Source organism: Zalophus californianus, chromosome 3 (genome assembly GCF_009762305.2).
Source record: "Zalophus californianus isolate mZalCal1 chromosome 3, mZalCal1.pri.v2, whole genome shotgun sequence".
In the NCBI taxonomy this organism is placed as follows: Eukaryota; Metazoa; Chordata; class Mammalia; order Carnivora; family Otariidae; genus Zalophus; species Zalophus californianus.
In genome coordinates this window covers 135,911,831-135,936,886 of record NC_045597.1, presented here as the reverse complement: position 1 = coordinate 135,936,886, position 25,056 = coordinate 135,911,831, and the positions used below count along the sequence as shown (strand labels likewise).

Below are 25,056 nucleotides of genomic sequence, written 5' to 3'. Positions count from 1 at the left end.
ATTTTTTAATTTATTTATTTGAGAGGGAGGGAAGCATGCAGGCATGAGCAGGGGCAGGGGCAAAAGCAGAGGGAGAGAGACAAGCAGACTCCCCAGTAACTGCGGAGTCCCAGGTGGGCCTTGATCCCACGACCCTGAGATCATGACCTGAGCCAAAGTCAGCCGCTTAATGGACTGAGTCCCCCAGGTGCCCAAGGAAAGTACTGCTTTTCAAGATGAGTACCATGCAATCCAAGTTGTGAGTGTAAACATTTTCTTCACCGGTAGACTTTATCAAACTCCTCCAATATGCACAATTCTAATACATAATAAGCTCCATCATAATATAGAGTCAGTGCTGTGGCTCTGTATATCCACTGGTTGTACATGAACAGTGCAGTGAGCACAGAATGGGACACAAACTAAGTCTATCTTGGATGTAACAATAAATTTGTTATTCCTCTCTGGTGGGTGGTTTGGCAATCAGATTCAAAATACATGAACCCTTTGACCCAATGGTGTTTATCCTAAAAAAATAATCAAAGAAGTATGCAAAGTATGTATGAGAATATCCATCACAGCACTACGCAGAATAGCTAAAACTGGATTATAACCTAAATAAGGGACTGTTTAAGTAAACTAATGCACACTCTAAAATAGAAAACTATTAAGCCATGAAGTATTATGTAGAACTGTAGGTACCGGCATGAGAGGTCCACACGATATTGTTCTGCAGCACAGACCCCCAGACAACTTTCTGCTGAGTTTACAGAGTACGCTGGTCTTTGTACTCTTCTAATGTCATTACTCAACTCAAATCATATGGTGGGTTGAACTTCGTAATTTATTTACAGACTATTTTCATTGTTTTCCTTTACAGTTAATGTGGCCTTATTTTAATTATTGTACAGTTCACATTCTCATCTACTACAGCCATTTTCCTTTGTTACAAAATCTAAATTGATTCTATTATCTATAACATTAATATACAAACTAATCTGCTTTAATGTGTGTGTGCACACGTGCATGGTGTACATATATATGAATGAATGAGTAAATTGGTAGACGGCTAGATAGTGTTGAATGATTAAAAAGCCAATAGGCTGGGGGTGCCCGGCTGCCTTAATTGGTAGAGCATCCAGCTCTTGATCTCGGGGTCATGAATTTGAGCCCCATGTTGGGCGTAGAGACTACTTAAAAAAATGAGATAAAAAAGACTTGATCACAAATAAGTTTAAAAGAGCATTATTTTAAAAAAAGGTCAACAGGTTGGATGGCTTATAGTTGAGTTTTTATATGATCTTTAAATATCTTTACAATATGCATATATATTACTTTCATAATGAAAATGACATAGATGAAATACCACTTGAAGGCTTGCCTCTGATACATCTACAATTAGAAAAATTACAGTATAAAAATATAAAAGACTTTAATCAGAACTTGTAAGTAAGCATGCTTGAAATTGTTCTTGGCTATGAATTCAAAGTCCAGTGAAGAGATTTATTTTCGTAAGATTAATAAAGAGTTCTGGGTATCTTCTGAGATCCATCAATTTGTTAATTATTCATCCTTTAATGTTCTGCTGCACATTTACTGGTAACATGAGTAAGAAGTGTGGGTGTTCTATAAATATTAAGTAAACAATATATTAGAATAGATATTAAGATAAAAAGGTAGACTTCAATAAATATTTCCTGGTTTTCCTTAACCATTGGCCAGAAAGACAACAGCAATCTTGTATGAAACAAGAAGTAATTTCTAGCTAGAGGCCAGTATTAGAAAAGCAGAGAGCTGAGAAGAAAGGACAGAGGTGACTTTGAGAAGTGTCCTCTTATTAGAGGTGAAGGGGGTAAACTAACCCAAAGAATGTAGTTAAAAACTGATAAAAGTAACCTCCTTTGCTTTGCAGCCAAACACACAATAAACTGGAACGAGTAGATTTTTAAAGTGGTCAAAAGAGTTTCCAAGGGAATTTTAACAGATGATATTATGCCAGAGAATTTGAGTTCTTTGGAAAAATGGGAGGAGGGATTAATGGGAGAGAGGGACAGACAGTTGGTCTGTACATATTTAAGAATGACAGTCTGATGACAAATATGTTGAGAAAGACGTGAAAATTAAACAAAAAATTCCTGATTAAGATAATTTGAAGAAAAAAATCTAGAAGCATCAGAAGAAGCCTATGCCAAGGAAATGTGAAGAGATGAAAGAGACGGGTGGTGTGGAATAATGGCAACAGCAAGGCTGAGAAAGAGAAGTTTGCCAATTATTTTTAAAGTTTTCTCTTTAGTGTATGAAATCACCACCTCTCAATGTCATCTAACCAAGAGTTGCCATCCCTAACTTCCTGTTCCACATAATAATGGCCTCCCTGGGCTAATGTGTGTGAATTTCAGGTCCAAGGGAAATGAACCACTAACTTGTTGAGTGTTCTAAAGGCAGGAGATTTACTAACCCTGAACTCACCCAGAGCTCCTGAAGTCTCAATGTCAAGTTTGTAAAATCACCAACAGGGAATGAACCAGGAGACTTACATTTTAAAAGACATGTGGCTGTAACATTTATGTTATTTACTGAATATAGCACAAACACCAAATCTAAAAGAGTAGCGGGAGTCATCGGCCAGAAAAAACCAACTCTCTCACAGGATTCTTAGCAGAGGAAAAAAGGGTGGAAAATGTCAAAAATCTGAAAAAGCTAAAAGAATGGGAAGAAAGACTATATAAAGACTATTTAAAAACTCAAATATATGCCACCCTGTTGACTTTTTAATACATTATCATTCAGCACTAGTTTTCTCTCTATGTATCTACAGAGGTTAAAAGCAGACCTTGATCCTGAAAATCTAGTACTAGTGATGGGGATGAAAACTCTACTGAAGAAAATTAAAGCAAGCATTTAACAAGAGCAGATTCGGTCATGTGACCTCAGATGTGTGGAGGAAGAGCAATATATGGAGGAACCTAATACAGGTAGGGCTTTCACAGGGGCTTCGAGAACAGTCTGTTCCAGACCCTTATAAGTCTTTCCTTTTTTTTTAAATAGCTTTATTGAAGTAATTCATGTACCATAAAATTCATATATTTAAAGTGTGAAACTCGATGGTTTTTGATATATTCATAGATAGGTAAATTCTAATTAGAATTTTTTATTACTTCAAAAAGAAACCCTGGACTCTTTATTGGTCAGACTCCTAAGCAACCATTTATCTGTTTCTTGTCCCTATACATTTGCCAATTCTGGACATTTTATATAAATAGAATTGTATGATATGTGGCTTTTTGTGATTGGTTTCTTTCACTTAGTGTAATCTTTTTAGTGTTGTGGCAGCCATGTCGTAGCAGGTACCCATACTTCATTTCCTTTCATGGCCCAACAATATTCCATTAGATGGCTATACCACATTTTATTGATCTCTTCATCAGTTGATGGACACTTGGGCCTTTCCAGTTTTCGGCTATTATGAATAATGCCTCTATGAACCTTCATGTATAAATTTTTGCTTGAATATCTGTTCTAATTCCCTTGGGGTATATACCTAGGAATGGAACTGCTGGGTCATTATGAAACTTTCTTGAACCAAAGAGACAGATTCCCCAAACAAAGCCAGTCCACCAGCACAGGCCAAGTCTCTGCTAAGTGTCTAAGAATTCGGTGAATCTTGATCCATGCTGTGATGGATGACCACAAGTAAAAGAAAACAGACCAACATGCAAAAGCACACGAAAGACAAAACAGAAAAAGGTTATGAGAAAAAAAAAAAAAGAAAAAGGTTATGAGAAAGACCATGCTGTAGCACAACTGATGTCCCAAAGCAGAAGACATGTGGGATTTATTTTGAATCAAGTAAACCTTAACAAGCAAGCAGCTGACACATAACTAACGAAAAAATAGACACATATTAGCATCTGGGCTGAAAAAAAGTGATGCAGTCACATTACTTTTTTAGCAAACAGATGGTATTTGCCATATATTTATTTGTGCATCACTCTTTTTAAATGAACAGCCAAGAGAGATAAACAGAAAAAAGAAACTCAGAGGAAACAGTGTAGAGAGTTAAGGCATATTCATTTTTTTTTAAAACAGCTATTATTATCTTCAGAGTGATAAAAGAAGATAAAACTAAACAGAATACTATAAAAAAGGAATAATAAAAAATAGAAAGTTCCTGGAAATTTGTAAGATAATAGAAATGAAAATTCAATAGAAGAGTTGGGAATTCAAAGTTGAGGGCATCTCACAGAGTAGAATGAAAAGTTTAAAGAGATAAAAAGCAGGAGAAGAAAGATACGAAAAATCAGAGGATCAATTCATGAAGTCCAACATCCTCCAAATAGGACTATCAGAAAATGAAGCAGTAGGGAAGAAAGTACCAAAGACACAGTGGAAATTCTAAAGGGCCCAGCTCAATGAGTAAGAAAAGACCCACACCAAGTCACATCATTATGAAATTTCAGAACAGAGCTGAAGAAAAGATCTTAAAACCTTTAGTTAAAAGAGACAAAACAACAAAACCTGACACTTAAAACTGGTCATATACAAAGGAACGGGGATTGGAATAAGCATAAGTCTTCTCAAAAGGAATAGCAGGAGTTACGTCAGCAAAAAGAGTGGAAAAAGGAAAAGTGTCTTAACCATCAAAGCACCAAGAAAAAGACAAATACTGTCAGAATCAACTTTGTTCAGAACTCTAGAAAGTAACCAAAGGCTTGCAGCAATCTGGGGAGCATTTAGTCAAGAAAAACAATGGACTCTGTGGTATTTTAACTTGCCTTATTCCCACCCCCATTCCCACCCCCATCCATAACATGGAATCAGAGTGAAACTGGCAGCCCGGCAGCCACTGGAAAGGCTATCGTTCTTTGGCCTGATTCTGCACTCCCCAATGCAAAAAGTCTTGTATGCACCCACTTCCCATCCTCAGAAACATTTGTCAAAAACAATTAGAGATAACTGATTAATTTGAAGGCTGCCTAGGGCAGTATACAAGAGTTAAGGCAAATAATAGACTAACCAAAAAGCTTAACAGGAAAAGCTAGGGAATGAGATGTCCTTAGGGGCTTAGAAAAGCTCAAGGATATCCTGGGAATCCAGAAGGTCATGTGTATGCCCAGGGCTATGTTCATGTTCAGGGAAGTTTTCATCTCTGACTGACTGAGGTTCTGTACACACAGGACCTAAAGGTTAAGTCAGAATTGTCAGCTGCCTCGCTGAGTGTTTAAAGTGTGCCCCAATATGCACATGGAGTCCCTTTACAAAGACTGGGAGATGGCAGGCATTTAAGGAACTCTCAGTCCAATCATTAGTTGACCACTAAGCCAACCAAGTAAACTTCAATGGCCATACACATTAAAGAATAAAAACTTTACAGAAATAGTTTAAGAGTCACTAAACAAGTAAGAACTAATCTTGGAGAGAGGGGAAATATCTGATCTTCAGAGTTGTCACTTTATATTATTTTAAATGTCTAATTTTCAACAGAAACTATAAAAGGTGCAAAGAAATAAGAAAGTACGGCCTATGCACAGGGGAAAAAATGGAATCAACAGACACTATATCTGAGGAAACTTAGATTTACTAAACAAAGACTTTAAATCAGCTATTTTAAATATTTTGAAAGAACTAAAGGAAACCATTTTTAAAGAACTAAAGTACAAGGTTGATGCTTTCCCAAACAGAGCAATAAAAAAATATATAGAAATTATATCAGAGAGCCAAACTGAAATTCTAGTTGAGAAGTATAATAACTGAAATGAAAAATTCAGAAGGGCTCAACAGCACATTTGAACATGTGGAAGAAAGAATCAGTGATACTGAAGACAAGTCAATTGAAATTATCCAGTCTGAGAAACAGAAAGAAAAAAAGGAAGAAAAACGGGGGAAAAAATGAAGGAAAAAGTGTCAGAGACCTGTGGAACTCCATCAAGTGTACTGACATTTATATACTGGGAATCCCAGAAGAGGAGAGAGAAAAGGAGGCAGAAAGAATATCTGAAGAAATGAAGGCTAAAAATTTCCCAGTTTTGAATAAAAAGATGATGTTGACCAAAGTCAAGGTATAATAAACTCAAAGAGATCCACATCTGGACAAATCATAACCAAACTGTCAAAAACCAAGAAGAATCTTGAAAGCCGTAAGAGAAGTGATTCATCATATACAAAGGATCCAAGTAATAATTAATAGCTGATTTCTCTTCAGAAGCCATGGAGACCAGAGGCAGTAGGATTAACATTTTCAAAGTGCTGAAAGAAGGACTATCAACCAAGAATTCTATATCTAACTAAATTGTCCTTCAAAAATGAAAGAGAAATTAAGACATTCTCAAATAAGCAAAACCTGAGAGAGTTCGTCACTGGTAGACCTGCCTTTCAAAGAAATACTAAAGGGAATCCTTCAGCCTGAAATGAAAGAACACTAGACAGTAAATCAAATCCACATGAAGAAATAAAGAGCACCAGGAAACGTGATTATATAGGTAGATATAAAGGATGGTATAGGTGTATTTTTGTGACTTTTTTCTCCTACCTTATTTAAAAGACAATTTAAGAGAATAATAATTATAAATCTGTGTAGAGGAACATACAATGTATAAAAATGTATGTTTCATGACAATAACAGTACAAAGGATGGGAAGGGGGAGGGAATGGACCTATATAGGAACAAAACCTGTGTATACTATTGAGGTTAAGTTGGTATTAATCTGAACGAGGTTGTTATAAATAAATTAATATGTTAATTGTAATCCTGGGACAACCACTAAGAAAATAACTCAAAGAAATATGATAAAAGAAACAAGAAGGAAATGAAAATGGTACACCAGAAAATATCATTTTTAACAAAAAAGGCATTAGTAATAGAGAAATAAAGAATCAGAAGAGACATAAAATACATACACAACAAATAACAAAATGGCAAACCTAAATTCTACATTAACACTAATTATGTTAAATGCAACTGACTTGAACACCCCAATTAAAAGATGGACACTGGCCAGCTGGATTAAAAAATAAAGAAACATAATCTAACCATACGTTGTCTATAAGAGACACACTTTAGATTCAAAGACATAAACAGGTTGAAAGTAAAATCTTGGGGGGCACCTGACTGGCTGAGTATGTGACTCTTGATCTTGCAGCTATGAATTCAAACCCCATATTGGGTATAGAGATTACTGAAAAAATAATAAAATCTTAAAAAAAAAAAAAAAGTAAGTAAAATCTTGGGAAAAGATACACTGTGGAAACAGAAACCAAAAGAAAGCTGGTATGGCTATACAAATAACAGATAAAGATACACTTTAAGACAAAAATTATTATCAGAGACAAAGAAGGACATTTTACAATGATAAAAGGCCAATATATCAAAGACATAAAATCAAAAACATATATACATCTTAACAACAGAGCTCCAAAATACATGAAGCAAAAACTGACAGAATTAAAGAGAAATAGACAAGTCACAATAATAGTTGGGAGATTTTAATACCCCACTTTCAAAAATGGATATGACAACTACATAGAAGATCAACAAGAAAACAGAAGATTTGAACACTATAAACAAAGTAGGCCTAAGTACTCTCTATAGAACACTCTATCCAACAACAGTGGATACACATTTTTCTCAGGTATACATGAAACATTCTCCAAGATATGTAACATTCTCCACAGACCATATGTTAGCCATAAAACAAGTCTCAATAAATGTAAAAGAACTGAAATCAAACATACTATATTTCTGACCATAATAGAATGAAATTAGAAATCAATAACAGAACAAAATGTGGGAATTAGCAAATATATACAAATTAAACAACATACTCCTAAAGAACCAATGGGTCAAAGAAATCAGAAGAGAAATTAGAAAATACTTTGAGATAAGTGAAAATGAAAACACACCATAAAAAAACTTATGGGATAGAGAGAAAGCAGTACTTAGAGGGAAATTTATAGCTATAAAAGGTCTTAAATGAATAACCTAAATTCCCCACCTTAACAAAAAAAAAAGAAAGAAAGAAACTAAAAAAGATCAAACTAACTCCAAAACAAGCAAGCAAAAGAAAGAAACATTAGAGGGGAAATTAATGAAATAAAGAATAGAAAACAATGGCAAAAACTCAAGAAAACAAAAGTTGGTTTTTTGAAAAGATTAACAAAATTGACAAGCTTTTAGCTAGACTGATCAAGAAAAAAGGGAGAAGACTCAAATTGATAAAGTCAAGAATGAAAGTGGGGACATTACTAGCAATCCTATAAAAATAAGGATTATGAGTGAATACTATGAACAATTCTATGCCAAAAAATTAGACAATCTAGGTGAAATGTACAAATTCTTAGAAAGACACAAACTACAGAAACTACCTCAGGAAGAAATAGAAGATATGGGGCGCCTGAGTCGCTCAGTCAGTTAAGTGTCCGACTCTTGATTTCAGCTCAGGTCATGATCTCAGGGTCATGAGATCAAGCCCTTCATCAGGCTCCGCTCAGCAGGCAGAGTCCACTTGAGTTTCTCTCCTTCTCCCTCTACCTCTCCTTCCCACCTGCACACTCCTCCCTCTCTTTAAAATAAATCTTAAGGAAAAAAAAAAAGAAACAGAAAATCTGAACAGACTGATAATAAATGAAGGGACTGAACTAGTTATCAAAATCTTACAACACAAACTCAGGCCCAGATGGCTTCACTGGTAGATTCTACCAAGCATTTAAAGAAGGATAAAACTGGGGTGCCTGGGTGGCTCAGTTGGTTAAGCATCTGCCTTTGGTTCAGGTCACGATCTCAGGGTCCTGGGGTCAAACCCAGCATCCGGCTCCCTGCTCAGCGGGGAGTCTGCTTCTCCCTCTCCCTCTGTGCCTCCCCCTACTCATGTGCTGTCTCTCTCTCTCTCTCTCTCTCCTCTCTCTCTCTCTCTCTCTCTCTCTCTCACACACACACACACACACACGCACAGTCTCTTTCCTTTCAAATAAATAAATAAAAATCTTTAAAAAAAAGTGAAAAGATAAGCCACAGAAGAGAACATTTTCAAATCATATATCTTATCAGGAACTAGTATCTATAATAAAAAATATATATAGAAAGATAAAACTCTTAACAATGCAACAATGAAAAGACAATCCACCTAAAAACTGAGCAAAGGATCTTAAGTGACATTTCTTCAAAGATAGACAAATGGCCAATTAGCACATGAAAAGATGCTCACCATTATCTCTCACACAAATCAAAACCAGTGAGATATCACTCATACCCATTAGAATGGCTATAATCAAAAAGACTGATTCTAACAAATGTTGACAATGATGTGGAAAAATTGGAACTTTCATACAGTGCTGGTGGGAATGTAAAATGGGAAGGTCACTTTGGAAAACAGTTCAGCAGTTCCTCAAAACCTAAACAGTTACCTATAAGCAGTTCAACTCCTATGTGTATACATAAGACAAATGAAAACCTATGTTCAGGCGCCTGGGTGGCTCAGTTGGTTGAGCGACTTCGGATCAGGTCATGATCCTGGAGTTTGGGGATCGAGTCCCGCATGGGGCTCCCTGTTCAGCGGGGAGTCTGCTTCTCCCTCTGACCCTCCCCCCTTCTCATGCTCTATCTCATTCTCTCTCTCAAATAAATAAATAAAATCTTTAAAAAAAGAAAACCTATGTTCACACAAAGACTTCTACATGAATGGCATTATTCCTAACACCCCAAAAATGGAAAAAACCCAGATGTTCATCAACTTGATGAATGGATAAACAAAATGTGTCATACCCATATTACAGAGTATCATTCAACCACAAAAGGAAGTACTGACACCTGCTATAACATTACATTAAGTGGCAGAAGTCAGTCACAAAAGACCACATATTATAGAATTTCATTTTTATGAAATGTCCAAAATAGGGAAATCCATACACAGATTAGTAGTTGCCAAGGACTGGGGAGAAGGAGAAATTGGGGAGTGACTACTAATGGGTATGGAGGTTTTTTGGAGAGTGATGAAAATGTTCTGAAATTAGACAGTAGGATGGTAGCACAACCTTGTGAATATTCTTAAAAACACTGAATTATACACTTTTTTTCAAAATTTTATTTAAATTCTAGTTAGTGAACATACAGTGCAATATTGGTTTCAGGAGTAGAATTCAGTGGCTCATCACTTACATACAGTAGTACCCAGTGCTCATCATAACAAGTGCCCTCCTTACTACTCACCCCCATCTAGCCCACCCCCCACCCACCTCCCTCCATCAACCCTCAGTATGTTCTCTATCCTTAAGAGTCTGTTATGGTTTGTTTCCCCCTCTCTCGCCCCGCCACCCACATATGCTTATCTGTTTTGTTTCTTAAATTCCACATATGAGTGAAATTATATGGTATTTGTCTTTCTCTGACTTATTTCGCTTAACATAATCTGCTCTAGCTCCATCCACATCATTACAAATGGCAAGATTTCATTCCTTTTTGATGGCTGAGTAATTGAATTATATGCTTTTAAAATAAGGAACAGTAGATGGCCTTCAAATTCTGCAAGATGATTATTTTCAATCTAGAATTTTATGTATGAATTTAAATACTGGGAAAATAGCAGTTGAGGCTGGGTTGGGGAGGGGAGGTGCTCTAACAGACTAACTCCTCACCTACCTTAACAGAGAGCTAATATTTGCTGTTGAAAAATTGTTATATTTCAGAAGTAGTGATATCAGAATCCTACTTAAAAATATACCAATAAATCCCAGAAAAAATAACTAGAAGACTGAATAGTGACCTACAAATGGCCAGGAATGAATGTATTTGATTTTTTATACTCTTTGCATTTATTACTCCAAATCAAAATTTAAAATGATTATTTAAAAAAGAGAATCATCATACTCTAAGAAATTGGACTATCTTAACAATGCAGTGGAAAAAGCCTGGGGTCAGAGAGCCTGATTTCATGTTCTGTGGCATTTATTTGCTGTGTAATTATGAGCGACTCACTGTGTCTCAGTTTCTTCATCTGTAAAATCAACAATAAGATTACCTGTGCTCCTAAGTAAGGAGCTTTTATGAGAAGCAAATGAAACAACGTAAAAGTAGACTGAAAAACATTGTTTAAAAATGAAACATTATATACTATCTATGTAACACTGTAAACACTCAAATATTTTAGCTTTTACTTATCCAAGTGGATATTCATGATTACTGCTCAACTGTCTGTCTTCAGGATTTACTTTTACTTGAATCATCTGGATTATGGACCGGAATAGAAACAGACTCAGGGGATAATTTCCAGAATCTGCCAGATAAATGAAGCAATGTGCTGATTAGCTATTAGAGATAGGATTTCTTTCTCCCAAGAATAAGTTATGTCTTCAGGAAATTATGTACATGCCTGTACATCAATGAAAACAAACAAACCAGAAAGCATTTACCTTCACAGTCAAATCCTCATTTCCCAGTGTGATGTGGACTTGAATAGGGGGGTAAACACCTTTGTCAGCATGGTGTTCCATTGTTGCTCTCATTGCATTCTGAAATACATTAGGGGTTCCATTCAAATACAACATTAAAAAAAGAGAAACTAATTATAATTTTCAAATATATATGCACGATTTGAAATTTAAAAATTTTTAATTTGCTGGAAATATGCCAAAGTATCACAATTCTTATAATTATATTTAAAGAATTTTTTAAATTATTGTCCATTTTGGAGGACTTGTGAGATACTTTGATTTAAAGATTTCAATTACATTCTGCTCATTTTTCAAAACCAGTCATTTCAACACTTTGACTAGGTTACACTGAAGACAAAAATTCTATCCAAATACTTTTATAATTTAGAAGATAAGAAGCAAATCTTATTTTTGAAAAGAGTTTTGTCTCTATTTTTAAGAATCCTTTTAATTGCCATAAATTACTTTGAAGGAAAAAAAATTTTCATATAGCACTCCTTGCAATGGTCTTATTATGATGTAGAAACTAAGCTAATTCACCACTAGTCTGAAACTAAGGATATTTACACTGTAAAACTGTTTCGATCAATTCCTAAAGGATACATGGTACACAATGCCAACATGGTATAAGCACTAAAAGATCCCATGACATGTAGCACTGGAATAGAAACTGATAAAACTAGGTACAATTAAAAAGGCAAAAGATGGGACTGAATTTGGAAGTAAGTGTGTGGCCCTGCACACTCATCAGGGTTGGGTATCCCTGAGAAAAAGATGCTATCATCTCTACCAAAGGCTATTAATAAGATTAGGTTCCAGATGAAAGCCATTATTAATGACACTATGTAAAATCTATTATAGAATATAGTCATATTTCTTTTATTAAGCATCATGGGGAATAAGATCTTTAGTAACTGAAATTTCAAGGAAAAAAATAATTTTAATACTTTAAGCGCCAATCACTTATTCATTTAACCACTTTGATAGAAAGATTTTTGTATGCTGTCCTAGGAACAAAAGAGCCTTCTTGAACTCTTGCTGTTCTAAGAATTCAGTCAGATTTTCTGTGTTTCAGTGTATTTTTCTTTTTCATGATCAGACTGAAAGCCATCTCTGCTCTCTACTAGTTGGTTGCTAACTGAAGACATGGTAACTAAAGGAAGAGAGACTGACTATATAGGCTTGATTTAGAGTAGTCATTTTCAGCCACAAGGACCTGTACCACTCCTCATCACTCACTTTTCCGTCTATCAGCAAGTGTCACTGGTGTGTTATTGGGGGGAAAAAGTACTCTTAACATTTCTAGCATAATTTTATTTAGTTTTTGAAATTTGTTGTAAAGAGCAAATATAATAGCAAAAGCCCTGTAAGTCAATATAAATGACTTTCTCAAAAAACTCCACAGACATATAATAGTGGGACTCTGGTCTTCTAAGGGTGGAAAATTGAGAATCATTCTTCTAAATACTGTTTTGAAAAACAGAACTTTACTGAGCACTTACACTGAGCTGCCATTGTACTGGACACTTAGTCTGCTACTCCCAATTTTCATAATAACCCGGATAGTATTAATCCTCATTTAACAGAAGAGGAAACGCAGGCTCAAAAAGTTGACCAATTTGCCCAACGTCACACAGAGATTAAGTGGCATAACTGGAATTCAGACCCAATTCTTCCTGACTTCCAAGTATGAGCTTATCACTACAATGAAGTGCCCATCAGTGTGGACAAAAGGCTGATCTCCAGCAACGTGACATGACACCGAGCATGAAATGACATCTTTAAATGAAACGGAGGAAAACCTGGTAGAGTACTTAACTTTCAGAGCAAATCCCTAACCTCAGGAAAGGACTGATAAAGGTTATGTAATACTATTTTACAAACCTTGAAAAGTTCAAACACCATGTGATAGAGATGGGATGGTACATAAACCACTTGTATTGGCTGTCCTGGTGATTTTGCTACAGAGCAGAAGAGAAAAATATAAAAGTACAGAGAGATGTGCTTAAAGCATTTTTAAGAATATATTGTGTAGTGATGAAAAGAAAACATTGACTATGGAAGGTAGTATTATTTGGGGGGGAGAACTGTCACCCCAGTTCTTCACTGTATTAGTGTTTGACCCCACATTCACATAGATTTATAACTGGTGGTGACACATGATTTTCAGTCCTTTTTGTGACCCTGCGTAACCATCTAGCCAATCCAGTTTCCCATTTTCTCTATGATGGTGAGTCTTTTAAAAGGACTCTCAGCCTTAAAGTCAGAATTTTACTTTCCAAAACAAAAGTGTTAAGTCTATAAATTCCATGGTCCAACTCACATAAATATGCTATTTTTTAAGCCATTTTTTAAATGTTTCATCCATGTGCAATGTTTTCTGTTTTATTTCAGGCATTTCTATGGATACAGATCTGAATTAAATTAAGCTAGCATCAATTTATCAAGGGATATGAATTCTACATCAAACATTTTATTAAATTTAGAAGCCCAGCTGGGGATGCAGTGGCAGAGGCGGGAGGCGGGCAGGTAGTATGTAAAACAGAACTTTTAGTAGAGCAAAGGAGTAAGACTCACCATACCTTAGAATTCTAATTGATCCAATAAATTGGACTCTCCTCTGAATAAACCGCCCCGTGGAAACATGGATGGGACACCTGGAAACTGCTCACAGTTCAGGTTCCTAAACTATCATTTGTGCATTGTGATTCTTTACTGAATGGTATTGTTATGAAACAAAAGAGTTAATATGGCTTTAGAAAAACACCAAGCAATTCTATTTTCAATTGAAGAACTTCTTCCATTGCTCTCCCACTATAAGGTCCAGAATACAGCTTAGGAAAAGCCTACTTAATTTTATTCTTCTTAAAGGGACATCTTAACTTAGTAACTGTTTTTCCCTCTACAAACTACCCCACCCCCACAGAAACACAGTGACACTTATCAACCTCCTTCCAAGACATCTGATTTTTTTTGTCCAAAAGGCACTAGTCAGGGTGAAAAGACCATCAGAGACAAACAGATTCTCAAACAGATGAGCATTTTTCTTTCCTCTTTACACCTCCAGTCTTTTTACTTCCTCAACAATAAAAAAATGATTTACTACTCAGGAAGCAGAATTCTTGAAGGGTGAATTCTACATTATCGAAGTGCATATAACAGTCAAATGTAATTTTCTTGGCATCATTTTTTTTCTATAACTAACCAAAAACAGAAACAAAAATAAGGAAAGAATCAACATTATCAATTAAATATAAACAAAATAGGGAAGAAGCCAAAATGCTTTTCAGACAGAACCAACTAAATTACACACACACACACATTCTTAACATGACTGCTCTCCCTCAGCTTTTATATTCAGTAAAGAAGTTGAAAAGTCCTTTTATATTAAGACATATTTAAATTCTTCTTATCATTCCTTCTCAGATAATCACAACACTAATCATTGAGGAAAAGACACCATCAAGGCTTACCATTTAGTTCTTCAAGTTCTAGTTCAGGAGAGTTAATATAATACAAATCACACAGACGCCTAGCATTTTCATAGCCATCTAATGTGAATCAAAACAAAAAAAAGCATTAAAATAAATTTACTTCTATATCATGCATTATGGTGGCAACAGTATTGATACATGAAATTTTAAAACTGTCTATAGAAGAAAATATACTTTAATTATCTTAGTTTAGGAAAGATCTTAAGTATGACATGAAAAAACCTAATAGCCACAAAGGAAAAATGACAGATATGATTAAAAGAAAATAAAAACATCCAAATAGAAAAAGACACCATAAACAAAGTAAAAACAGCAAGGTAAACTATTTACAATATACATAACGAACATGTAGAGTTGGTGAAAGTTTAGGATTCAGACACTCTCATTCATTGTTTGATACTTTTTTGGAGGTATAAAATTTTAAATGCATTTTAAATGTCTTAAATTTTAGGAATCTTGCTTTCTAAAATACTAGCAAAGTCAGCACTATCTAAAGATGTTCACTGCAGTATTGTTGGTAATAAAAAAAAATGAAAACAACCTAAATATGCAGCGACAGAAGGATGGATTAATACATTATAATAAACCCATTAAGCCATTCAAAAACCTGAGGTATGTCCATATGTACTGAACGTGGAATGATGGCTATAAACTTGTAGAAAAATATATATACAGCACCCCATTTTCCAAAAACAAACAATGTAGGGGTGCCTGGGTGGCTCAGATGGTTAAGCGTCTGCCTTCGGCTCAGGTCATGATCCCAGGGTCCTGGGATTGAGTCCCGCATCGGGCTCCCTGCTCCTTGGGAGCCTGCTTCTCCCTCTGCTTCTCCCTCTCCCTCTCTGCCTCTCATGAATAAATAAATAAAATCTTAAAAAAAAAAAACAAAAAAAACAAAAACAAACAATGTAAGAACAACAATTACATATGTATATGAGTATATGTGGTATAACAGAAAAAAGTGTGGAAAGATGCAAACCAAACTATTATGAATTATGGCTCCTAGTAAAGGGTATTATATACTTTTTGAAGTGAAACAGATACCCTCATATTATCACCATACTTTGCCTAAGAAAGCATTATATCAACAAAATATTCATCCTATATATAATTAACATCATAAAATTATTTTCAAATCCATACATTTGCTCCTAACATTTTAATCTCAAGATACAAATAATTGTTTTAATAGCAAGAAATAACACTGAACATTTTGATTTTTGCATCCTTCCTGAAAGGAGAAATATAAATATTTACCTTTAATAACCTCAACAACATTGCAGTTTGGATTTATGCTTCCAATGTGTTTTCGATGAGCTGGGCTTCCTTTTCCACCAAACAATAAAGCTATCAAAAAAATAAAAAAATAAATAAAAAAAATAAGCTAAACTCTCTAATGCCCTTTTCCAGATTTGAAGGCTGTTTCTCTAAATGGTACCAAACAGTAGAATATTTTCCTTAAACACAAACATTGTATTTTACATTCAATAAAAATACCTCCTTTGCATGCAATTTACTTAATATGCAAAAAAGTAAAATTAAATGTTTACTAAAGGGAAGTTTTCTAAATAAATTTAAAATATACCAACATATTCATTTTATTTTGCTTCTTCTCTCAACTTCTGGATACTTACAGTGCTGATTGAGTAACATTCTAATTGAAATGCGACTCATGTAGAAACGATCCAAAAAGTACTGAACATTCTGGCTGGTGACAGGATCCACCCCGAAGCTCTCCTTGTATTCAATCACACCCTGGGCCATTGTGGGAATAACATCATTGTGTCGGTTCCTGATCCGAATCACAGTATCTGTAAAGCTAAACAAGCCTGACTTGTCAAAACAGCCAAATGTTTTGACAAGTGAATTTAATACTAAAATCTAAGTTTCACTAACCTATACTAGGCAAGAAATCCCCAATTCAGTAAAAAGATCACTGATGTATGTTTTCTTATGCTTATTTAAATAAATTTCAGCTCATAAATATATGGACTCTATGACAGTACAAAAACCTCCAAAACAAAACTTTTGAAACTTATTTTCTTGGAACCCCTAAGAATAAGGCTGCCACAGAAGACTATCCTAAAAATGGCATTATCAGCTCAGAGCATCTAAGCACTCCCAATGAGGACAGTGTTCCACGGACGTTCAGCATTAAGAGAAGACAGAGTGCTTACTGCTAGGGAATACGTGCTCTGTAAGGAGTAAGGATGAATAAGCCAATAAAGCCTGCCTGTTTGGGAACTATTCCCTATGGTTCCAAGAGAGAAAGAACCACTAAGAACAGAAAAGTAAAAGAAATTCTAATTTCATTGATTCTATTAAGTTTAAAAATGGGAGAGGAAAAGTCGACTGTTGTGTTAAAAGAAAAATTTTCAGGTCATCCAGCCTTCCCACTTCTGTCATTTAGAAGACATTATTGCATGGTTAATTTAAAGACCTAAATAAAAGAGAAAAGAAGTCTTAATTATGAAATAACAAAATCCATCTTGTAACATACCCATCTGAATATACACTTCTGAATGAGTGCTTTCCCATTCAAAGTCATCATCTTGAGTACTATTAACTTATTCCAATGATGCTCTCATGGCTCAAAATATTTTTGGAATTCCTAGTTTGTAATCTGCTTCAAAACCAAACTAATAATCCCAAATACAAACAACAAAACTCCTCAAAAACAACAAACAACTCATTTCTAGTCACCCCTTTGTTTTAAAACCCCAAAGAGTATTATTCTGTTTAATATTGCTCTCCTCATTTTTTAGATTCAGCTCTGACTAACCATTTTCAGAAGGTTCTGTAGCATAACATTTATTTTTAAGAGGGCTTGGGTTCAAATCCTCATCCTACCACTGGTTGGCTATTTGATTTTAATGCTACCTTAAGTTTCTTTGTGCACAGACAGCATTAACTCAATAGCATTGTTTTAAAGATTAAATACACAGTGTGCTTCATACCTAGGCAGAGAGTAAATCCTTGATGTTATTTTCAGACCAATACATGTTTAAAAAGTGAAACGTTGCCATCATCTTTAAAGACAGTAAAAAAAAAAAAGTAATAAACTCTGACAACAAAAGAAGTGGTCTTTAAGTTCTGAGCAACATTCATTGGAATAAGCAGATAATTGCCTGAGAGGACTACCTGGGTTTATCAATTCGGGTATGCTGGTTATTAAATTGGTTATATTACTTCTGTTATCTTACAGGCCAGAGGTCATAAAGTGAGACCCACAGACACGTTTTTATAGGCCTTCAGCATTTTAAAAAAATTTTTAATTAGTTGCAATCTTCAAAACTGGGAGGTTTTACATTAAAAATCTAAACTTACTGCTTTTCTTTAAACCCCCACACACAAATCAGACAATCCGGATAGTGTTTCTGCATTGGCAATGATTGGAGGGAGCTGAAGGTGGCACGCTGGAGTTGAAGGTGACTCTTCCCTAAGTGAAGAGTCCTCACCAGTCCCCTATCATCCAAATGGCACTGAGGCCACATCTAGATTTCCACTGATCATCACACTTGAATTGTGTCTTTTCTTATATTTACTGATTTACAGTATTTGCTGTACCTGTATGAGCTGCTGTAGACACATATACTATCATATGTTCTGGAGTGGAGAGAAACTAAAGTTAATTTCCCTAAAGTGACCCAATAGCAGGTTTAAGCTCAACACACTTATATTTTTTTATATGACATTTAAAGAGTATAAAAATTGTATTCAGAATAGGGTCAAAATAGTGCACTTACTCATAAATAGTTTTAGCATCTTCAGCACTTTTGTCTTTAAATTCAAGAAGCTCCTGAAGACTCTGGATATACCTAAAATGCAAATCAGTAGGGTAAATTTGTTCTTTTACATTTTGAAAGTTCAATATTGTGAAAATACTAAAAGGGTATTTTTTTTTTAAAGATTTTATTTATTTATTTGAGAGAGAAACAGCACGAGAGGGGAGAAGGTCAGAGGGAGAAGCAGACTCCCCACTGAGCAGGGAGCCCAATGTGGGACTCGATCCCAGGACTCCGGGATCATGACCTGAGCCGAAGGCAGTCGCTTAACCAACTGAGCCACCCAGGCGCCCTAAAAGGGTATTTTTAATTTTAACATCTTTTAATTTTTAATTTAGAATAGTGCTACAAATTATGGTTGAAGTAGGATTTTTAGACCCATTCACATTTAAGCAAAGTGCCTGGCACAAAGTAGGAGGAGGTACATTTTCTCCTAAAAACATAGGTTAAATATGATTTAAGAATTTCAAGATTTCGGGTGCCTGGGTGGCTCAGTTGCTTAAGCGGCTGCCTTCGGCTCAGGTCATGATCTCAGGGTCCTGGGATAGAACCAAACACCCCTCCCCCGCCCCCAGTCTGCTTCTCCCTCTCCTTCTGCCCCTTCCCGTGCTTGTGCACACACTGGTGCAGCGTGAACACGCTCTCTCTCTCTAATTAATACATAAAATCTTTTAAAATAATAATTTTAAGATTTCCTACTTTTTTTTTTTAAGTTCTATACTCTAAGATAGCTTTTCAGTTTCTTAAATTTACTACTATACAGTATAAATGCTGATTGTCATGAGAACTGAGTCTGTTACCATGGACTATGTGATCTGGGACAATGACTTAGCTTGTTTTAGTCTCAGTAAAATGTGGAGGCCCGCCTATCTCAGTCTATGAGTCTAACTTAAAACCTGAGCTTTAAAACCTTATACGCCGTATATATAGGCCTTGAGTGTTTAAAAAAAAAATTTATTAGTTGCAATCTTTCAAAATTGGGAGATTTTACATTAAAAATATAGACTTGTGACTTTTCTTTAAATACACAAAAATCAGATGATCTGGATAGTGTTTCTGCATTGGCAATGATCGGCTGGAGCTGAAGGTGGTTATCCTTTAGAAGCATGCACTCTCCAGGTTAATAGCTTATGTCCAGTCAACAAGTATTTGTTAAAAGCCTATAATTTACCACATAGTTCTTTCAAACAGAGCTGAACAAAAACAAAAGTCATGAAAATGTAGGTTTTTAATTTACCTAACAATTCAAGGTGGCAAATCACCTGTTAAGGACGGAGCAAAATGAGGAAAACCAAATGACTTTGTCAAGGTCAAGCTGCCAAGCACGATGACAGTACAGGGCCAGAGGTGAAAACACTTCACTACTATTCAATGACCTCCCATAATATAGGGTCTGCTTTGGCTGCTCTCTTGGAACTTTATCTACAACTGTCTTTAGTAGGCATCCAGGAGCAATGAAAGTGTAAAAATCTGTAAATCCAGATGTTGGTTTGGAAACCTGTTCTTGACAAGCAATGTGCCTCTCTGCAGTCCAAAGCATTCCAAATTCAAGTGATTCTGATATTTGCTTTAACCCTTACTTTTCACTGGCAAGAAAAACTATGCTCTTTATTCAAGAGAGAGTTGAGCACCTACAACATTTTAGACACAGATCAGATTTCAAAATGCAGCATATTCTATTATATGTTCTATATATAGTCTATACATACACCCTTTAACACATTTTATCATTCTGACTATAGCATGGTATAGTAAAAAGAAACCAATCTGGGCTTGAATCTCAGCTCCACTATGAGTGGTACTGCCTTTGGCAAAAGACCTGTAGGCGCCTCAGTTTCCTAATCCGTAAAATGGAGATAATAATGCCTAATGGGCAGAGTTGTCGAAGGGATTAAAGGTAATATACATAAACCCCTAGCCATCAACACATGATAGATATTTTTTATTATAACATCCTGCAGATTCAATAACACAAATCATAAAGTCAGTGTGTGTATTTCTGTGTAGTTCTGATTTTTTTTTCAAAGTCAAGGATTGGTAGAGTCCAGGATTCAGGGGACAAGCCTAGACACACCCATAAAAGGAGGAGGAATGCTCTGAATCCACTGAAGAGTTAAAAAAGAAAGTATTTGCTTTCACCTTAAGTCAAGGCTACAAGTCCACTGAAATTGCAAACACAAGATGGGAATCTTACCAGCTTTGTACCAATTGAACTGATGGAGTCCTGAGAAGATTATCTGGAAGAAGACTTATTTCTTTCATTATATTTGCCAATCTAACAGGCAGCTCTTGCCGCAGAAACATAAATGAGGTCTTTTCACAAGCATTCATAGATCCTAAAACCAAACAGGGTGGGAACAGCAATAAGTAGAGGCCATAAGGCAGCAGAAGCCAAGTGGCAGGGAGAAACACAGAGGGCGTTACTGGGCAACGTCAGAGTGGTAGCGTCACCATAATGACAGGGAAAGGAAGAGGCAAAGGACAAGGTAACCCACTCAGTTGAGCTGGGAGGCATCCTAAATGACCTGCTAATTCCTGACATTCCAACTGCTTTGTAGAGTGATGAAGATACTTTCCTGTCTCCGTCATCCGTACGGGATCATCTTAGAACCACGGCAACCTGAGCAAGTCTGAGCAAATGTGGAGTCTAATGAACAGTAGGATGGCCAAAGCCTATACTATGTAACCAGTTGCTGCTAGTATTTAGAAAATCTGCTTCCTAACTCCAGGTTTATAGAAATGAATACCTAAGATAAACAGAGAAATGGTATATGCATGAGAACCATGATAAACAAGACTCAATGTAGAGGAGGGCTTTCAGGTAACAGAAAGCAAAAACTACCAATGCCTGTTCTGCAACCATCTGCAAGCTTTGAACCTCGGCACCCCCACCCCCCCTGGTTTTTCAATTGTCTGATTCCTGGAAAGCAGCCTGCTCTTCTTCCACTCCTATCAAGATGCTAGGCAGAACAGTTGTAGAATGGCCTTTGGCAAGCAGTTCCATTTAAACTAAAAAGTCCTGTTATTTCAGCAGTGCGTTTTAAACTCACGAATTTAATCTTGCTGCTTTAGCAAGAGGCAACCTTAGCAATAACTAGATTGTCCATAGCAGGAATGGCCGAATTAAAGGAAAGCATTTTCTTGCAAAAGTTTAATAGGATACTGTGAACAAGGCCAAATTCACCCCTTAATCACACTACAGTCATTTTAAGGTACAAACAAAAAACGAGGGCTGTGTGCCAAAAAAATTTTGCCACTGTACACCACAATTTTAAGATAAAGCTTCCAGCTATGCTGGTATCTTTCGAGCCCACTAATCATCCATTACTGACTTAACAGTCAGTACTCACAATGCAGAAGATAATTTTTTTCTACTGAAGTTTTACGACTATATTAGTTTTCCCTTTCCCCCTCAACACCCCCATATGAGAAGTCAAAAAGTCTAACTTTGCAATTTCTCTGCAATCTGTTGCATCCTTTCTAGAGAAAACCAGGAAGCGTCCACCAGAGGAAGAGGAAAGTGGATCGGGTGAAATCTGGCAATCCCCACAGCACTGGTGTTCACGCACTTCACATGTGCTCAAGACTATGCTGATGATGAAATCAATGTGCTGTTGGTGGAAACACTATTAGGCAAGTGGCAAGGAAAACATTCTATGAAGCACTCGGGCCAGTTATAACCTGCTTCTCCTATCATCATGTCAACTTTATGCAATCATCATATACAAAACTGAGCATTTATCATCACTCTGAAGAATCGAAACACGATTCCCGGAGGTGTGCACACACTTGCCTCTAGCCCGGAGCTCGGCTCTTCCGAAGGGACCTGGCAGAGAGCACGGTTCTGCACACGTGCGCTGAAAGGCGGGGAGGTCATTCCGTCCGCGGCCCTCCCTGTTTTTCAACACACAGTAAAAAGGCACACGCCCCCGGCCCGCCTGTGCCAGCACCTGAGCGAGAGGATCTGCCCGCAAGGGAGGAAGGAAGCACCTAAAGCGCTGGGGGAGGAGACGTTAAGGAGGAGGGGTGCGCCGGCGGTGAGAGGCGGCCAGCGCGGGCCGGGGCCGGCCCGGGTCAGGGGCCGCATTTCCCCGCGCAGGGCCGCGCACAAAGGCCCAAGGCCCGGGCCGCACTCACCGAAGTCCAGGAACTGCTTCATGGAAAGCGGGGACGGCGAGAAGCGCGCGTAGAAGTCCACCTGGCCCGGAACGCCGCTCTCAGGCGCGGGCCCGGAGCCCGAGTCCGAGGTGAGGCTGCGGCTGCCGCCGGGGCTAGCCGCGCGCAGCCCAGAGCCCGGGCCGGCCGAGGCGGCTCCGCGCAGCAGCCGCGCCAGCCTCATGCCGAGCCCCGCCGGAGGAGCCGGAGCCGCGGCCGCCAGGTCGCCGCTCCGCGCCTCGCCCGGGCGGTACGTGAGGGACGTGGCGACCCTCAGGGGCGGGGAGCGGCTGTCATCGCCACGGCCACCGCCCCCCTCGCCGGAGCCCGGCCCCCTGCGCCGCTGGGCGGGACCCAGAAAGGGAGGCGGGGAGAGAGGCGGGAGCGTGCGCGGGGTCCGCCCCTGTGCCAAAGCCCGGCCTTCCAGCGCGCCGGGGCGGGGCTGGCGAGCGAGGGGGCGGGTAGTGTGTGCGCAGGTCTGCGGGCGGAAAACCGCGGGACCCGGAGTCGGCAGGGTCTCCGCAGCCCCGGGCCCGCCTCGCGGCGCAGCTGCGAACCGCGCAGGTTGCGGCGGTGCCGGGGCTGCTAAGCCGCGCTCGCCCTGTGGTGCGCCCCCTTCCCACGCTCTTTCAGAGCGAACCACACCTTCCTGCTTTCTGTGCCTCCTCCCCAGCCTCAGCCAAAAAGGGTTCCCACAACGGCGTGCTGCTGCGAGTCCGAGTGCGTTCCAGAAACTCTCCACGGTGATGCAAGCCCCGTATTTTACAGATGAAGACGCCAAGACCCAGAGACCTTCAAGATCTGACCCCTGCCAAGCAGTGGTACAAAAATGCAAATGAACACGGGGGAATGTATCCCTAAATATTATCAGCGACTGCAGACCCAGAAGATGATTGGCAGACAGCCCAACTTGAAGCTTTTATGTGCAGGCCTTCTAGGCATGGTCAGCAACGTACTTAGAGGGTACCTCCCTCTTGACTTCACCGTCTTAGCCTCACAGTTTGGTAGTTCCATCCTTTCCTCTTCTCCAATTTCCTCGACTTATGATGGGTACCTCTGGTTATGGTAAGTTGAAAATGCATTTAATAAATTTATCCAGCATCATAGCTTAACCTAGCCGACCTTAAGCGTGCTCAGAACACTTCCATTAGCCTACAGTTGGGCAAAATCCTCTAACCCAAAGCCTATTTTATAGTAACACATACCTTATTGAAGTACTGTCCTGAAAGTGAAAAACAATGGTTGTACATAGGTTGTTTACGCTGGCGACTCTAGGGCTGAGTTGGAGTCGCAGCTGCTGCTGCAAGCACCACAAAAGAATATTGTACCACATTTCAACTTGCTTGGGAAAAGATCAAAATTCAAGGTATGATTTCCACTGAATGGGTATCGCTTTTGCTCCACTGTAAAGTAGAAAAATCGTAAGTTGAACTATTGAAAATCGGAAACTGTCTGTAGTGAATACAAGACTTGACAATTTATTTTGGTTTAATCCCATAGAACTGCAAAGTCAGCAATCTATGCTGAAAATCACCACTGCTGCCCCTTCTCTCCACCACTACTTCCCCCTTATATCTATCCCCAGTGCTTTGGTATGCCTTAGATGCAACAAAATTATTTTTTCATGGGTAGTTTATCAATAAAATATGTATACATGTATATCTCAGCAGTTACTGGTATAGAATAACAATTCATTTCTTCATGATGGTCAGGTCTTGGGTTGTATTGATAAGGAAAATCTGTGTCCTAAGATGGCCGACCAAGCAGTGAGAGCGTCCCAGTCCTTGCCCTGGGGCTATTCCGGTTCTTCCCCCCTGCTCTGCTTTCTGCACGCACCAGTCCGGGTCGTTCTCCTTGCCTCGCTTCGTGCCTGCACCAAAAGTGCCAAGTATGCGGAAGCAGAAGTGTATTTGTTTGTGCTCGGGGCCCAGACATTTGGAGACCACTCTCCTCTGAGCCCTCCCGCGTTAAATCTCCGATCTTTCAAGATCTCCGGGTGCCGCTGGGTTCTTCTGTCGGGTGGTCCAGTCCGGGTTACACAACATTTGGTTCCCTGACCGGGAAACCCAACCACGCTGGCCCATTGTTGCCACCGGTTTGGGGGCAACGGCGGGGCGGTGATGGAAGGAGGGATCGTGACAGAGAAGGCGCGCCCTGCCTCATTTTCGGCAGTCTCCTGCCCCGGTCGCCTCCGGCTGGCCCTGCTCCGCTGTTCCTGCCGG

At 38.2% G+C, this 25,056-nt stretch overlaps 1 protein-coding gene and 1 long non-coding RNA gene across 3 annotated transcripts in view; one reads left to right on the top strand and one right to left on the bottom strand.

Moving 5' to 3' along the window:
• PDK1 (pyruvate dehydrogenase kinase 1) overlaps window positions 1–23,153 on the bottom strand; it is a 30,579-nt gene extending 7,426 nt beyond the window's left edge. Inside the window, exons 1-9 of one of the 2 annotated variants that reach the window (XM_027588727.2) lie at window positions 22,817–23,153; window positions 20,874–21,015; window positions 18,641–18,712; window positions 16,529–16,713; window positions 16,152–16,241; window positions 14,874–14,951; window positions 13,285–13,361; window positions 11,380–11,478; window positions 10,223–11,243 (exon numbers count right to left, since the gene is read on the bottom strand). In XM_027588727.2, coding sequence (XP_027444528.1) covers window positions 11,223–11,243; window positions 11,380–11,478; window positions 13,285–13,361; window positions 14,874–14,951; window positions 16,152–16,241; window positions 16,529–16,713; window positions 18,641–18,712; window positions 20,874–21,015; window positions 22,817–23,018 — 966 coding nt within the window. In that variant the 5' untranslated portion in view covers window positions 23,019–23,153 and the 3' untranslated portion in view covers window positions 10,223–11,222. Of the gene's footprint in view, window positions 1–10,222; window positions 11,244–11,379; window positions 11,479–13,284; window positions 13,362–14,873; window positions 14,952–16,151; window positions 16,242–16,528; window positions 16,714–18,640; window positions 18,713–20,873; window positions 21,016–22,816 lie in introns of those variants that run through there. The other variant, XM_027588726.2, reaches the window with a different exon arrangement.
• LOC118356805 lies at window positions 1,615–24,602 on the top strand. Its single transcript, XR_004819954.1, has 3 exons — window positions 1,615–2,954; window positions 22,164–22,926; window positions 23,508–24,602. It is a non-coding gene; the product is annotated as an uncharacterized LOC118356805 (long non-coding RNA).
• Window positions 24,603–25,056: the final 454 nt, after the last annotated feature.